The following is a 15,893-nucleotide window of genomic DNA, read 5'->3' as shown; positions in this document are numbered from 1 at the left end:
CCCTATAGTTCCCGAGTAGCCTCTAATAGATCTGGATCGGAGGGTGGTCGGCACTGAACCAGAGTGTCCAGTGCCGATTCAACGACGGAGAGACAATCGGTGAGCTTCAGTCCGACCCGATCGATGGATTCGATTAGATTGTCGTTGTTGATCAGCCTCCTCTGGTAGCGAGGAAGTGGACGGCGAGTCGTTGCCGAAGGAGACCTCGGAATCGGCTCCGAGATCAGATCTGCAGTTGCAGGTGCGGGGGTGGCTGGCACAGAACCGATCTGCCCCCGCTCGAGGAGCTCTCCGACTCTATCCGACTCTGTCAACGTTGATGACCCACGAGATGGATCCGACCGTGAAGATCTGGCCGGGCTGTGGAAGGGACGAAGAGCTCGCAGAAAAAGCCATCTTGTTCGACAAGGAAGTAGCACGCACACCCCTACCGGCGCGCCAACTGTCGACAGAATATCGTCGGCAGTCCTCCGAGGGGTACCCCACGAAGGTAGATTGATCGACAGAGAAGCGCGAGATCAAGAACAAGAAGGCAATAGAGACACACGAGTTAGACAGGTTCAGGCCGTCAGTATGACGTAATACCCTACTCCTATGGTCTGTTGGTTTATATTAGCTATCGTATGATATGCCGTGATTTTAAAGGGGGTCCCTGCCCGCCTTATATAGTCCGGGAGGCAGGGGTACAAGTCGGTTAGATCTGAGAGATAACCGAAAAGTAATAACTGATTACAGGAATCTTGGATGATACATATCCTAACAGATCTCGTAGTATCTTCAGGATATCTTCCTGATGTCTTGCGGAAGGCGCCGAACAGAGTTGTGCCCCGCAAGGCTTCTTCTTGTGGGCTGGGCCACCCCTAGGGGCGCAGCCCATGTGGTCTGCCGTGGGTATCCGGGGTCATACACCCCACAGGTTCACACCATCTAAGTTACAATAACATAGGTCCAGATACAATAGCATAGGTCCAGATACAATAACATAGGTCCATAAAAGGTTCACACCATCTAAGTCACACCATCTAATTGGTTTTCAGTTTCCTTGGCTTCAGTTTTTTTGCTAGGCTCCTCTTTTGGACTGTCTTGTCTGGTGAGGCAGCAATCATGGGATCCACACCTTCACCTAGCAGTGTGTGGAGTCGGCTACAATAAAAGTACCACTATGAGTCATTTTTTGCTCGTGTACAAGTATAAAAACATTGAGAATTAATCTGTTGTATACCCTCTTGTCACCCTAATGGGGCTGTTTTGTAGGATCTGCTCTCTTGTGAGCCTTGTGGGCCTAGAGAGTACATTTAGGGATGCTGGTGCCAAGACTTGGGCATTGGAAGCATTTGGGGCTGGTGGTGCCATTTCTTGGTCATTGGAAGGATTTGGGGCTGGTGGTGCCATTTCTTGCAATGTTGGTTCGGCAACACTGTCCCCTCCCTTCTTTGCTCTCTTTGTTGGGATCTTTGCATTGTCACCATACTTTGTTGTATTTTTCCTTGGCTTCCTTGGCCTGTAAGTTTAGAGACAAATGTTCAAGTTAATGAGCACAACAATTAAGGACATCAAGTGAATGTAGTAGGTCTTGCCTTTTCTTAGTCCCATTAAGATGGCATTTGTAGCTTGTTTCACCATGGCCCAATTCTCCACATATCTTGCACTTCCTTTTACCTCTAATCTTCGTTTTCTTGCCGTTTTGTGCCTCATTCGCAGCTTGTTTATCTGCCTCATTTGCTGCTTCCTTGGCTGCCTTCTTTCCCTTGCTTCCACTACCTTCACGGAAGCTTTTCATCCTGAGTTTTCTGTACCTACCAGCTGCCTTCTTGTCAAGGGGTGCCTTAAGCACAAACGGCAAATCAATATCTAGCCACTGTGACCTATCAGGCAATGGCTCTATAAGTCTCTTATAGGCTGCCTGGAACCTCTCAACCGAGTAATACTCGTGCACAAAGTCCTCCATTCTTACATTAGCGACTGTACACTTGTTATCAAAGCCAAAGCATGCTGGCAAGGCTTACCAGTATGCTGCCACTCAAGACAGGTGCACTCATGAAGATGTGACTTCACAACATGTCTACTATTAGTGTTTGTGGTGTCCCAAATCTTTACTATAGAACTACCTCCATCTACAACAGTCAAGTGCCCAAGTCCTCTTGTTCTTGCCTTCAACTGATGTATGACTGCTGGGAGGATCTTCCCATGAAGCCTTTCTGATATTCTTCTCCTTTTTGCCCACAACACCATTATCATCTCTCTAAGTTTGTCTGCGAGCTCCACAACAGGAAGGTCTTTCCAGTCCTTGGTCCAATTGTTAAACACTTCAGCAAGGTTATTAGTGATATAATCACATTTAATGTCAGGATTGAAGGCAGATCTCATCCATAGCTTATAATGGTGAGCCTCCAGCCAAACCAACACATCAGGAGCAGCTTCAACAATTGAATTGAAAAAGTAACCACAAACTTCTTGTCTATAAGCTATAGCTGCAGGATACATCTTAGAGAATACATCACCACCACACCTCTTAATAAAGTTGTTTATTAGATGTCTAAAGCACTCCCTATGTTCAGCCTTAGGAAACACTTTCTGAACTGCATTTTCCAGACCTTTGCATGCATCTGACGAGATAGCTCAAACAGGAAGATCTCCTATGGCCTTATGCAAATGAGTCATAAACCAAGTCTAGTTATCTGTTGTCTCGCCATCAATGAAGCCGAAAGCAACCGGGTACATCCAGTTGTAACCATCTATATCACAAGCAGCAACTAAATGATCATTCCATCTACCATTAAGTGCAGTAGAGTCTATGCTAAGGTATGACCTACATCCTTCTAAGAAAACTTCAATGCAAGGTTGTAGTGCACAGAAAAATCTATGGAAATAGAACATGTTGTCTACCTTCTTAATGCCAATCTCAATAACACTGCCTGGAGATTTCTTCAGTACCTCTGCCCTCCAATTGAATAGCAGCTGAAAGCTTTCTTCCCAATTGCCATACAATTCTCTCAAAGCAATTTGCCTACCTTTCCAAACAGTGTCATAATGAATTCGGCACTGTATCTAGTTGGGTCTATTTTGACAATGTGTAGTTCAAACTCTTTATTTATAGTAAATTATCTCACAGCCAATCTAAACTCCTTCATGTTAGGATACACTGTGCCAAGATCCATTCTAGGCCGATTTGGATCATACACCACAGTCCTCTCCCCTGGTAAATAGTCATCAACATCAATGGCTGCCCTAGTTGTATCAACTTCCCAAGTATCGTCGTTCTGTTCACCGCAAACTTTTCTAGCTGCCTCCCTTGCCTTATCAGCCTCCTCATCCTCAAGCCTTAGTCCCAACAATGCATACATCACCTCATCATCCACCATCTCTATTCTTCCCTCTTCATCTCGACTTTCTTCAATGCATAGCGTATCCTAATCAACAAGAGGTGTCCGCAGCTGCTGTGCAGGAGGTTCTACCGCTGCTAAGCTAAGTTCAGGCTCTCCATCGAGCCTAGTACAGGAAACAAAAGCGGTACAGTTAGGAGATCTCCAAAGTTAGATTACCACCATAAATTAGAGGACTAAGAATTATTCTTATTTTACTTCTTAATTACCACTAGAATGGTTCAAAGTTCTATGTACATGACCATAGCCTAGGTGCCATTTTATCATTGAAAAACAGCACATGAACGTAAACTTAATAAATGAAAAGGCATTGGTCAGAAACTATCAAGTTCACAACTCAGAAACTATCATATGGAAGCACTGGTCAAAAAGAAGCTAAGTAGTAGAGCATTCGTGAGCAAGAATGCGTACCCTAGGATGAGATCTGGCCGGTAGTTGTCCATCCAGCACTTGGAGCAGCACGGGCGTGGCCAAAGGTGCCGGGACCCCTGGCTGGCTACGGGGAGACCAAAGGTGCCGGGACCCCTGGCTGGCTACGAGGAGACAGCCGAGGAGGTGGGCTGGTGCGGACGCGTCGGGGCGGCGGCAGGGGGCTCTGGGCGAGTATGCATCAGCCCTGGCGGCGTCGGTGTGTTCGTGACCGAACGAACGGGGGATGGAATAGATTGGATACGGTTGTTGAAGGCTCAGGGGCAAAACCGGAAAGGAAAAAGGTCGCCAGAATAAAAAAAAATTGACAACAAAATACAGAAATAACATTAACTAGTGTATCTAATTTGATAATAACAAATCAACGAATCCCTTTTACGAAATGATAAAAGAGCCGAGCCCACGTTTCGTAATGGCATATGTCAGAGCACGGGGCACACCCGCCCTCCGCCCCGTAAGCCAAATACGCCGTGGCACGCGTGGCCATGCCGCCCCGGTTCCCCACCGCCCGCCTCCTCACCAGCACCAGGCCGCACAGGCTGCTCCCGCTCCTCTCCCCTCTCCCCTCCGCGGCCCTGTCCCCGGCCCCTCGCGCCCTCCGCCTTCCGCCGCCGCTTCTTCACCGAGGCGCGCGCCGCCGCCCGCTGCCCCGCGGCATGGCCTCAGCCGCCGCCGCCGCCCCCGGGCCACACGCCGCCGCGGAGGCGCCCCCCGTCGGCGTGGGAGGAGAGGGCGCCGCCGCCCCGCGGCAGCTCGCCCTGGAGGAGCTGCCCTGGGACCATTCCTTCGTCCGCGAGCTGCCCGGCGACCCGCGATCCGACGCCATCCCGCGGGAGGTCCGGCCTGCCTCCTCCTCCTCTTCCCTTCCCTTCCGCTCGCTGCTGGCTTCATTCAAGCGCGCTCGATTAGCTGCCTCCTTCCTTCCTCGTGTTTTGTTTGGCTAGCAGCTAGCTCACCTGCCTGCCGTGCTGTTGCAGGTCCTGCACGCCTGTTACTCCAAGGTGTGTCCCTCGGTCAAAGTGGATAACCCCAAGCTGGTGGCGTGGTCTGACTCCGTGGCCGATCTACTCGATCTGGATCACAAAGAGTGAGGCCTGAAATCCTTGATTCTTACGATTCCCATTTCTAGCTGCTTTTCTACAAGTGGGCATCCTTCGCCAAGTTGCAATAAATCTAAGGAATGGCGATTTTAGAAGCAGGGACATCTTTATCACACGTTTCTGGGATGCACTGAAACAAAGCTGCTTAGTGTTGACACTACTAAAACCACTTGAATTTACACCCCAATTGTATCCTTTGCAGCGAACTTCCTCAGTTGTGTCCTTCCTGTGTGCCACTGTGGTAGAGTCCTGGCTAATTTAACACACCAAATTGTCTGACATTTTAACTCTTCAGATATCACCTGTAGCCACTGATCCTCGAGTGAGTACTGATTGGTGTCTGCATGCTCTTCGCAGCTTCAAAAACCTCCCATCCAAGAATGAAATAGTGGTACTATTTGGATGTGGATTTTGTTAAATTGTGCTCACATTTTTGTTTACAAACTGTAGTCTTATACTTTGGCCTTTGTGAGAGCAATAAAGCTAAGCACGTCTCTTTGTTGAAAGCTAACCAGTTGAGTTCATACTAATGAATAGGTGAGATGTATGGGTATGAAAAGAAATTGCAAAAATATCTAAGATACTTTGAATTCATCGGAAGTTGGAAGTGCATCAATCATAACTAAGGAGTTGACAACAGCAGGTGTGTTACGGAATAACCATTTTTTGAGAAACAAAAAGTGTGGCAAGACACTTAGACCTTTTAGCATATGAAATGGTTCATTGTCTTATTTTGGCAGACATGTTTTGTTCTTGGCCACTTCAGTCACTAAAAGAGCTGCTATAATGCTGAAACTTTTTATGACATGGTCGTTCCATATGGCAATAGGCCCACATGGTAGTCTAACAGCTAGTCACATCTCCATGATCTTTATTTTTATTTTAACAAAATATTCCAACCAACAGATTTCATTCGAGAAAATAAGCGTTAGCTGACTTATTACTCTTAAGGTCTGTGATGAGCATGTTTGAAAGATGGCACTTAGCCCTTAGTGGCATCAGGGCAATAAGTGGTGTCCTGCTGCCTTGATTATGGGGGTCATCGATGTGCCTAGGTAGTCCAACATAGTGCCTACGCGCTCCAAGGTAATCCAAACAACTACTTCTAACATGCCATTACATGAAAAAGGAAATTTAGAATTGTTACATACAATAGTCCTGTCCTTGCCTCCTTGAGGACATTTGGCTGCCTTGGGGATCTAGGTGCTAGGTGGCAGCTGGTCACACTTAGCAACTTATCTGTTGCAAGTTCACAAAATATTTGGATAACAACATTAGAATATCTTTGCTGAATTTTCTCACACCTGTTGCCGCGGGTGAGATCAACCTGACGATGAAGCCTTCCTTTTATCTCTGTTCTGTTTCTTCAATTTCTATATTTTCTTTCTTGCGCTCACCATTAAGACTCTTGGAACTTGTACACATCATCTGGTCTTCCACTTGGGTCCCATGGGTGGTTTCCCACTTGTCAGTTAAAGCACTGTATTTCGAAAAATGAAGAAACAGAACATAGATAAAAGGTTTCTTCCTCCTGTTATCGAGATGACCTATCCTTTGATTTCCTCTTGTTTGCTACTCACGTCGTTGGTTTGATCTCTTTGCGATTAATATATGGACTTGAACAAGTCAGGAGCTACTGAAGTTAGAAATTTGTCCTTATTGCATAGGTTGAGTTCTAACTTGTGCCCCCCTTCCAGTTATCATTTTCTTTCTGCATAGAATTGTGTTTTTCCCCTACCTTGCCTACTCATCCAATTCTCAGTTTTTTTTGGTATCCTTGCTGATATTGTTGAACAGAAATTCATAATTGTTTATGTGCTATCTTGTGTATTTTCAGGTTTGAAAGACCTGATTTTCCTCAGTTTTTCTCAGGAGCAACTCCACTAGTGGGAAGGTTTGTTGTACCATCACTTAATATCCTTACTATTTGGTTCCAGACAGCCAAATAATCAACATTCTGATGGATAACAACCTGCAGTTTGCCCTACGCCCAGTGCTATGGAGGACATCAGTTTGGTGTATGGGCTGGTCAGTTGGGGGATGGAAGAGCGATAACTCTTGGAGAGGTTGTCAACTCTCGAGGTGAGAGGTGGGAGTTACAGCTCAAAGGTTGTGGAAAGACTCCATACAGCAGATTTGCTGATGGTCTTGCTGTCCTACGCAGCAGTATCCGTGAATTCTTATGCAGCGAAGCCATGCACGGTCTAGGCATTCCTACAACTCGTGCTCTTTGTCTAGTTGAAACTGGAAAATCAGTTGTCCGAGATATGTTCTATGAGTATGTCATGATATCTTAATTTTCCAATGTACACTGTTAAGCCATGTTATGTTTCATCGCTGTGTTCCACTTCTATAAGATAAATTTTCAACAAAAGGGGGGAAAGGTAGAAAAAGGCTGTATATGATCTAGCTTTTTATAAGCTGAGCATGGTAATGATGGCAGTGTTATCTGTAGCATACAAAATATTTGAATCAAGGCTGTTTGAGCCAGATATATACTCAAAGTAATAGCGGTTGGTGGAACATCACTGTTAAGAACTTATTTGTTTATTTGTGCTTCAGGCATAGTGGTTTTATTTCACTGAATGACAGCTTGCTTCATAAGTCCTTTTATATTATTTGATTTGTGCACAGGTGGCAATGTAGTATGTTGGTCTTTTGCTTTTGTTTTAATGTGCCTTTTTTTTTGTTATTCTTATTGACCTAGACATGATTATAAAGCATGAAACTGCCCTAAATTATTCTTGAACACAAGCTGCAGATTGTAGAGTGTGGATTGGGTTATTTCATGTTATTTATTTCTGCGAATGACGTCAAGTCTCATGTACTCACATATCACCTGTGTATGCTGTATAGGGCCACTTTCCTGTTAAGGCTTTTCTTTTTCTTAAAAAAAAAATACTGCAAACATGGATGAGTTTTGCTCTTACTATGTCACCAGGGTATGCTATGCTTAGAGAACCTTTGTTACATTACCACTACCTGCAATCTATAACACTACTACCTGCAATTTATAACACTGACTGGCAGCAGTTAAAAATAGATTTTATTTTAAGGATCATGTTTCTGAAGGTTTTCAGTAAATACACTGTACCTATTGATATGCTTCTAGTGTTAATCATTTGTCTTATATATGCAGTGGCAATGCAAAGGAAGAACCAGGTGCAATCGTTTGTCGTGTTGCACCATCTTTTTTACGTTTTGGTTCGTATCAGATACATGCTTCGAGGGGCAAAGAGGACATTGAAATTGTTCGTCGTTTGGCAGACTACGTGATACGTCAACACTTTCCGCATCTTGAAAATATGAAAAAGAGTGAAGGTTTGTCATTCGAGGCAGCTATAGGAGATTCTCCAACAATAGATCTCACATCAAACAAATATGCAGGCAAATATCTTTATACCACATTTTATTTTTCTTTCAAAATCCTCGGAGAACTAACCTTTCCTCACCTGCAATCCATTTGTAACAGCCTGGGCAGTTGAGGTTGCAGAGAGGACTGCTTACTTGATAGTTAGATGGCAAGGTGTTGGCTTCACCCATGGTGTACTTAACACTGACAACATGAGTGTGCTGGGCCTAACTATTGATTATGGACCATTTGGCTTTCTCGATGCCTTTGATCCTAGCTATACTCCAAATACCACTGATCTTCCTGGGAAGAGGTATTGTTTTGCAAATCAACCTGGTGTTGGCTTGTGGAATATTGCTCAGTTTGCTGGACCACTGTCATCTGCTGAGCTTATCAGCAAAGACGAGGCAAATTATGTGATGGAGAGGTGAGCTCTTCCTCCATTCTGAACAATTATTGGCAGTAGACGACAATAACTTATTTGTGTGAACATTTTGATTTTTTGTTTGTTGCAGGTATGGGACAAAGTTCATGGATGAGTATCAATCTATCATGACCAAAAAGCTGGGCTTAACCAAGTATAATAAGCAGCTAATTAGTAAGCTGCTTAACAACTTGGCAGTTGATAAGGTTGACTATACCAACTTTTTCCGTCTTCTTTCGAATGTCAAAGCGGATCCTGGTATTCCGGAGAATGAGCTGCTTGTTCCACTGAAGGCTGCTCTCCTAGATATTGGGAAAGAAAGGAAGGAAGCATGGATCAGTTGGGTACAGACTTACATTGAAGAGGTGGGTCACCTATTCTGTAATTGTTTCCTCCATATGCACTTCTATCATAAAAGGGATGGTTTGATGTTGTGATAGCGCACTGTTTTGGCTACTGTTGATATTTCTGTTGTCGTTTGGTTCTTTTTTTTTTAAAAAAAATCTTTGCCATTTTTTGTGAAGTTGGAATGATCATTTGGAAACTGAGTGACATGTTGTGGTTTGGGCAGAAATTCCCACTCTTTGTTGCAGGCTTGCTGCCCTTGTGCTTTGAAAATTTACCTGCATTCCCTCTGAATTTATGTGACTATGCTCTAAAATTCATCAAATAGTCATATTTCCTGATTTCTATACATTGTGAATTGTCATCTGCACTGTCCAAGATCCATCAAGGTTTATTATGCTCTACCATTGTTACCAGACTTTTATATTGCTACATTTAATATCTTAACCTCCGGTCTAACGGTGTTATTCATTCTGTGTGAAAGCTGGTGGAGAGTGGCATTCCTGATGAAGAAAGAAAAGCCGCGATGAACTCTGTTAATCCAAAGTATATTCTCCGCAACTATCTGTGCCAGTCTGCTATCGACACAGCTGAGCAAGGTGATTATGAGGAGGTTCGCCGGCTGCTTAAAGTAATGCAGAATCCTTATGATGAGCAGCCGGGAATGGAGAAGTATGCGCGGTTGCCACCAGCCTGGGCATACAGACCTGGAGTCTGCATGCTGTCCTGCTCCTCGTGAACCCAGGATGCAAGCAAGACGTGGACATTACAAAATGTTTGGGTGGTTAGTCTTTTCTCCTGTATAGGGGTTCATCTTTGTGCTATAATGTGTCGAGCATCGCATGCTATTTTTTTCAGTGATGCAAGTGTGTAAGAATCTTAGTTGTAAGTTATGCGCTATCTATCATGTCGTTGCAAGAATAGTGAAGCAGTACGATCAGGAATTGTTGTGAAACGAAACACCCGGACATGCACCTAGATTTCGGAGATGTTCTACAGTGCAAGCCATCTAGTATCCCGTACGGAGATGGAATTTTGGCGGTTTACATTTCTATATAAAGCTCTGGCGCGACCTAATCGCTACATAATAAAATCTGTCGGAGTATACGAGGAGCAGCATTCTCGTAGTCAGACTTGTAGTCTGTTGTATCATGGTGGCTTCCTGGAAAATTAATTTTACATCCTGGTGTTGGTACATGTACAGGCACAGCCAGTTGTGACATGTGAGCACAAGTGTGTTCGCTGACCACAAATACTAGGATTTCTAAAGAGGCTGATTCACTTAACTAAGTTAACTAAGAGCATCTGTCTCTATATCATCCTAAATGCTAGGAATATAGATTTTGGTAAAAAATTTCCCTCTAACAGTTTTTCTAAATGGTCATTCAAACAGTCATTTTTTATTCTGCATTTTTTGCTAGCCAAAAATAGAAGACGAGAATGACTCTCTAGAGTGCGTATTAAATATGGAAAAACTATTAAAGAGCACAAAGATATAGAAAATATTTTTTATATAAATAACTATTCAATAATGATTTAGAGGGTGGGATTTGGAAAGGCTCTCCAATATGGCTGAGCTGGTCTTCCCACATAGAAGCAAACTCCAGATGTGCGCTGGGCTTGCCGTACCCGGGCCCGCCTCCTCACGCCAACTGATTTTTGGGTAGTTAACTAAAGCTGCCAGGCCCACTCGATCTCGGAGTCACCATGATTCATTTCAGGGGAAAAAAAGTAGTGCAGATTAATGAAGCATCGAAATAATCCAAGATAATGGAAAACGCCAGAACTTGTCAATGATATCGTTGCTGCAGATGGTTTGCTTTTTCAAAATAATGCGGATTCTTTACTCTTGCTAATAGTTACACTTAAGAGTCCGAAACTTATAGGGTTATTATAATTTTGGTACACTTAAGAGTCAAGCTAATAGTTACATCACTTTGACTGCCGATATCGTCTAAATAGGGCCCTCTCTTGGAAATGCTACCTTGGGCTAATTGAATTTGGATATTACCTTCATTTTGCTATCTCACAATGGCCCTGTTCATTTGTCTCATGATCCGTACTTTTCAGCTTAGTTTTTCCAGCTCAGTGTTTTTCTCTCACAACAAGTCAGCGGGAACAGTGTTTCGGTTTGTTTTTTTTTTCAGCGAAACCAACAAGGCCAATATCTTATTATTCTTGCACATACTAGTGAATACATGTACTATAAAATGTCTTGGCTTTTCTAGATTATCTAGAAAAAACCAAAACCGTCTTGTAATTTAGAAGAAAGGAAGTACTATAGTAATTTAGAAGAAAGGAAGTACTATATTCGATCTATCAGACTGCACAATCCATAGATTTCCACCTATCATGCCGTTTAAGGATTCGGGACTGAGGAACTACAGTACTACACCGATGGATCTTGACGGCTGCAGCAGTTGATTACTGGCCTCTGGTTTTGTTGTTCCCTGGCTGTCAGTCTTGGGATCCTTGCTCTCGCCTTTTGATTCCCCCTAGGGCACGAGAAAATGGTAGAAGTAAAGCTTGTCATTATGCTGCAGTAATTTACGCCGGGGCTGCCCTAATTATAGTGCGTGTTTAGTTCGCGAATTTTGAGAATTTGGCTACTGTAGTACTTTTGTTTTTATTTAGCAATTAGTGTTTAATCATGGACTAATTAGGCTCAAAACGTTCGTCTCGCAATTTTCAACCAAACTGTGCAATTAGTTTTTTTTCGTCTATATTTAATGCTCCATGCACCTATCACAAGATTCGATGTGATGGTTCATGTAGTAATTTTTGGAAATTTTTTTAGAAACTAAACAAGCACATAATTAAAAACTGGCATCTGTCAGGGGCAGCGCCCAGTGGCAGTGGGGCAAGTGCAACCCAGCTCACTCGTTTTCAACGGTTGGTAAACAAAGCGCAAAACTGAGCGACCGAGTGACAGCAGCTTCATCACCGAAAAGCAACTCCAGCAAGCAAGCACAGCTGCACAGACACAGGCCCGCCAACACCCTTCCATCTCTCTCCCTCTCCCTCTCTCATCGCGTGGTGTGTACAGTAGTGCCCTGCTGCTGCTGTCCCGCAGCCGCAGGGAGCTCACAGCTACTGTTGGAGCTCAAGCACCAAGGAGGTGTCCAGCCGGCGCCCACAGGCCACACAGCATCATCACTGCTAGCCTCATTCAAGAATCTTCCAGCTTTCCCCAAACAGAACCAACCTTGGGCCATGGCTTCTTCTTGATCTGTGGTGGGTCTCGCTCCCTCTCCTCCTGGTGTCTCAATCTCGATCCAAGATCAGTGCCAATCTGCAGTGTTTTCCCCCTTCGGTGCTAGCGAAAAGAGAGAAAAATCTCATCTTTTGACTGCTGAGCTTGGGGAAATGAGTTTGCAGGTGGATGTTTCTTCAAGGGTACCCTTTCTTCAAGGACATACTAGTTTGATGCAAGGTCAGCTTCCTTCTATCTCCTCTATCTATTGATTATGGAATCATTTAAATGTTTCTGCTCTACTCTGTTGATAACATTTGTGGATTATATTGGCGCATTCCAATCTTACATTAGGGATTTATATCTGGATATATGTTTCTTGAGATTATTGATGTGGATCTATCAAACTCCAACTCTGAGGAGTTTAGTCTGTCATCCATTCTTGAATATTCAATCATGTTCCAATTTGGGTTTTACAATAGGTTCTTGATATTTCTATTGCAGCTTTCTAGATTGTCTTGGCTGCACTGTCCTAGAGCAAGTTTCTCAGTCACAAGTGAGATATTTTTGTGAGCTCCAAAAAGGAAGCAACAAGACAAACAGAATAGGCAGCATCTAGATAGGCATCTCGTAGCTTCCTTAGTTGCCTGCACCTTCTTCTGTTGAATTGAATCATCAATGGGTAGGGGGAGAGGCAGAGGGAGGAAGCAGCTCACCAATGGCAGGATCCACGAGGACAAGGGGAGCAGCGGCGAGGAGGTCGTCGTGCCTGCAAGGAAGAGGAGGGGACGGCCCCAGAAGCGTGTCGCCGCTGAGAACATCATTGAAGCAGAGATGAAAAAACTGGAGGCGGCCGCCGATGATGGCGATGAGGACTATGTGGTGGGAGCAGGGGATGGTGCCAAACTGAAGGGTTCAAGAATAGAGCATGCTTCCGCAGGAGCTGGTGGCAACAAGAGGAACAGGGTGCCCAAGGAAGAAGAGGACTCGAATCTTGACATGGAGGAGAACAGCTCCAGCACTCGGTCCAGCAATGATGAGTCGATCCGGTCCAATGGCTTCCGGCAGTCAGGAAGCCGCCGGAAGAGCACCCCACGGCGAGCGGCCGAGGCAGGGCTATAGTCAAAATTGGAATTGGAATGGAGTAGATTCTTTGGTATCAATTAGGCAGCTGCTCTTCAATTTTGCCATTCATATTTTTAGTAGCAATCTTCATTTTTTGTCATTTTGGTGTTTGCTAGGCCACCTACATTACATGAGTGTAAACATATATAATACTGATTGCAAGCCATCCGAAGTTTTGCTTATGTTAATGAAGAAAATGTGTGAATGAACCACTAAGGCCCTGTGTCGCTTGTGTTATGAGTCGTACTATTTCAGCGAACGAACAACGTTTTTTTCTCACAACAAATCGATAAATAGTACTTTTAGCCATGACTTTTCAGCTAAACCAAACAGGGCCTAAAGCTCCACATCTAGTAGTTGGTTGGTACTGTACTGATTGGTCAGCACCATGTTTTGCTTCACATCAACAAACTGCCACTACAAGCTCCTGCACCCCCCCCCCCCCCCCTAATGTGCCTTTTCATTGCCATTTTTACTACGGCAAACATTCCCAGTTCTTACTAATAAAAATCGGGAGATCGTCGGCCTGTTCGCTCGTTGGTTTCTGGGTTGATAAGCCCGGCTGGTGCTGATTTGTTGTGAGAGGAAAACACTGTTGACTGGCTGATAAACCCGGCATAGGCTGCATGAGTTTTTTTTACTGTGCATGCCCAGCTATGCCAAGACGGTTCAACGTTTGTTTCTGCCTATAGGCGGAAGCATGGAGATCTTGGATTCGTCCCATTGAATTGTATAAACTCATGCGGCTGTAAACTGAAATTCAGATGTAGTGATAGTTCTGAATGCTATGGCAAGCCAGTAGTCTAGCACTAGCCCCAGGCTCCAGGTGTTGGTGCCTTGGCAATCTCTGCCATCTTCAAACCTAATGATTCTGCAGTGATGATGTTATAAAAGGATATGGCATTGCATTTTTGTCGATGTAGGAAGTACAAGTAGAAGGGCCTATTTGGATGATCTAGGCCTAGTTATTAATTGGAAAAAGTCTACTTCACCCCACACCTTTTATACTTAGTCTACTTTACCCCCCAACTATGAAACCGTCTGTTTTACCCCCTGAACTTTCCAAAACCGTCTATTTTACCCCCTGGGCAGTTTTTCAGCGGCGGTTGTCTGTAGCAAAACCGCCGCTGAAAGCCCGCCCAGGGGGTAAAATAGACGGTTTTGGAAAGTTCAGGGGGTAAAACAGACGGTTTCATAGTTTGGGGGGTAAAGTAGACCAAGTATGAAAGGTGTAGGGGTGAAGTAGACTTTTTCCGTTATTAATTAGGGCTAAAAATGGTCTAAATTAGTCGACGATTGGTCAAATAGTCAAAAAAAAAAGCTAGCTAACAAATAGTAGAAGCCTTGTTTAAAATATAAGCTCACCTATTAGCTCATGTTTAGATAGTCTGGATATAAAAACAGCTGGCTAACAATTAGCCCCATGCATCCGATATAAGCTCTAATAATAAATAACACAACCATTTGGATCACCAGAATCAACTGTAGAACTAGCTAGCGGCTAGCCACAACCAACCTAATTCAGCACCACTCGGTAATATCATTGTCGTGCAATTACAACGAAATGGTGCGGACACCATGATAGTGTTTCCACTGAAATATTCTTGATTTGAGCAATGTGACGGTAACGGACCATCTGATCCAACTGATTCAATAGGAACATATGCTTGTATATACGTAAAATAAAAATGATGTCTTTTCAGAAGAAAAAACAGTAGTGTTGTCCCATCAAAACTTAGAATGATACCAGGATCATTTTATTTGCATTGAGTGATGACTAGACAAGAACCCCATTCTCGTAGTTAACAGCGTGGCGAAACTTTTTTTGCCAGGCCAACTCACTCTAAGTCTAGAGAGGAACCTGCCAACTAAACAAGTTGTAACCTTGTTCTTAGAAGAATATTTGTACCAAATATTGATGTATTTTATATATTGGTAAAGTCCATATTTCAACCAATAATCTATATGGTAGTCTGATTTTCAACACTGAACACGAAACTAGGTACCAATTCCTCACCTGCCGGGAGCTCGAGGCGTGGGTCAAAATAGGTAACACGCCAACGCCGCCGCATCCTCTTCCACCCGTCCCCTGTGCTTGGATGTCCCGGTGGGTCTCTGGGGTTCGGCGTCGTTATCTAACTGATTTTAAATGTGTTTTATTAATTTATAAAAATACTAAAAAACTAGTATAATCTCTAAAATTGGATAACTAATTTATTTTAAATTAGAAGAGCGTGAAACTAGTACCATTTTTCTTCCAAAAGTGTTATCTATTTCTATCCGTTGTTGCTCTACTTGGATTTTATTTTGATCTTGTTTGTTTTAAATAAGTAGTGTGAATGACTACGAGCAAAAATTGTACTAGTTTCATATATTTCTGATTCAAAATAGAATTTTATATGATTTTTTAGATCAAATTAGTTGTTAATAATTTTACAAAATTGGTAACCACCTTTGAAACTGTCAAGATGACCAAATTTACCCGGTTTTAATAGTTGGTGGCATCAGGCACCCAATTTCATTGTTTAGGTTTAAAAAATGC

At 43.6% G+C, this 15,893-nt stretch overlaps 2 protein-coding genes and 1 pseudogene across 2 annotated transcripts; 2 read left to right on the top strand and 1 right to left on the bottom strand.

Annotated features, from left to right (window-relative positions):
• Positions 1-1,022: 1,022 nt before the first annotated feature.
• LOC136526009 (uncharacterized) lies at positions 1,023-3,362 on the bottom strand (annotated as a pseudogene).
• Positions 3,363-4,256: 894 nt separating this feature from the next.
• On the top strand, positions 4,257-10,214 carry LOC136528525 (uncharacterized). Its single transcript, XM_066521502.1, has 8 exons — positions 4,257-4,648; positions 4,790-4,899; positions 6,750-6,806; positions 6,891-7,190; positions 8,052-8,299; positions 8,385-8,691; positions 8,780-9,053; positions 9,518-10,214. The coding sequence occupies exons 1-8, from the start codon at positions 4,298-4,300 to the stop codon at positions 9,770-9,772; spliced, it is 1,902 nt and encodes a 633-aa protein (XP_066377599.1). The 5' UTR covers positions 4,257-4,297; the 3' UTR covers positions 9,773-10,214.
• Positions 10,215-11,862: 1,648 nt separating this feature from the next.
• Positions 11,863-13,551, top strand: LOC136529132 (uncharacterized). Its single transcript, XM_066522196.1, has 2 exons — positions 11,863-12,466; positions 12,731-13,551. Exon 2 carries the CDS (start codon positions 12,905-12,907, stop codon positions 13,346-13,348), a length of 444 nt encoding a protein of 147 aa, XP_066378293.1. The 5' UTR covers positions 11,863-12,466; positions 12,731-12,904; the 3' UTR covers positions 13,349-13,551.
• Positions 13,552-15,893: the final 2,342 nt, after the last annotated feature.

The sequence above is a fragment of the Miscanthus floridulus genome, chromosome 19, assembly GCF_019320115.1.
Source record: "Miscanthus floridulus cultivar M001 chromosome 19, ASM1932011v1, whole genome shotgun sequence".
NCBI lineage: Eukaryota > Viridiplantae > Streptophyta > Magnoliopsida > Poales > Poaceae > Miscanthus > Miscanthus floridulus.
This window is presented reverse-complemented; position numbering and strand designations above follow the sequence as displayed.

Bases quoted from the DNA above. Each gene is read 5' to 3' on its own strand.
- LOC136528525 (XM_066521502.1), top strand. From the start codon at position 4,298: ATGCCGCCCCGGTTCCCCACCGCCCGCCTCCTCACCAGCACCAGGCCG. The intron at 4,649-4,789 runs GTCCGGCCTGCC...GTGCTGTTGCAG, and splicing joins CCGACGCCATCCCGCGGGAG to GTCCTGCACGCCTGTTACTC. The intron at 9,054-9,517 runs GTGGGTCACCTA...TCTGTGTGAAAG, and splicing joins TACAGACTTACATTGAAGAG to CTGGTGGAGAGTGGCATTCC.
- LOC136529132 (XM_066522196.1), top strand. From the start codon at position 12,905: ATGGGTAGGGGGAGAGGCAGAGGGAGGAAGCAGCTCACCAATGGCAGG.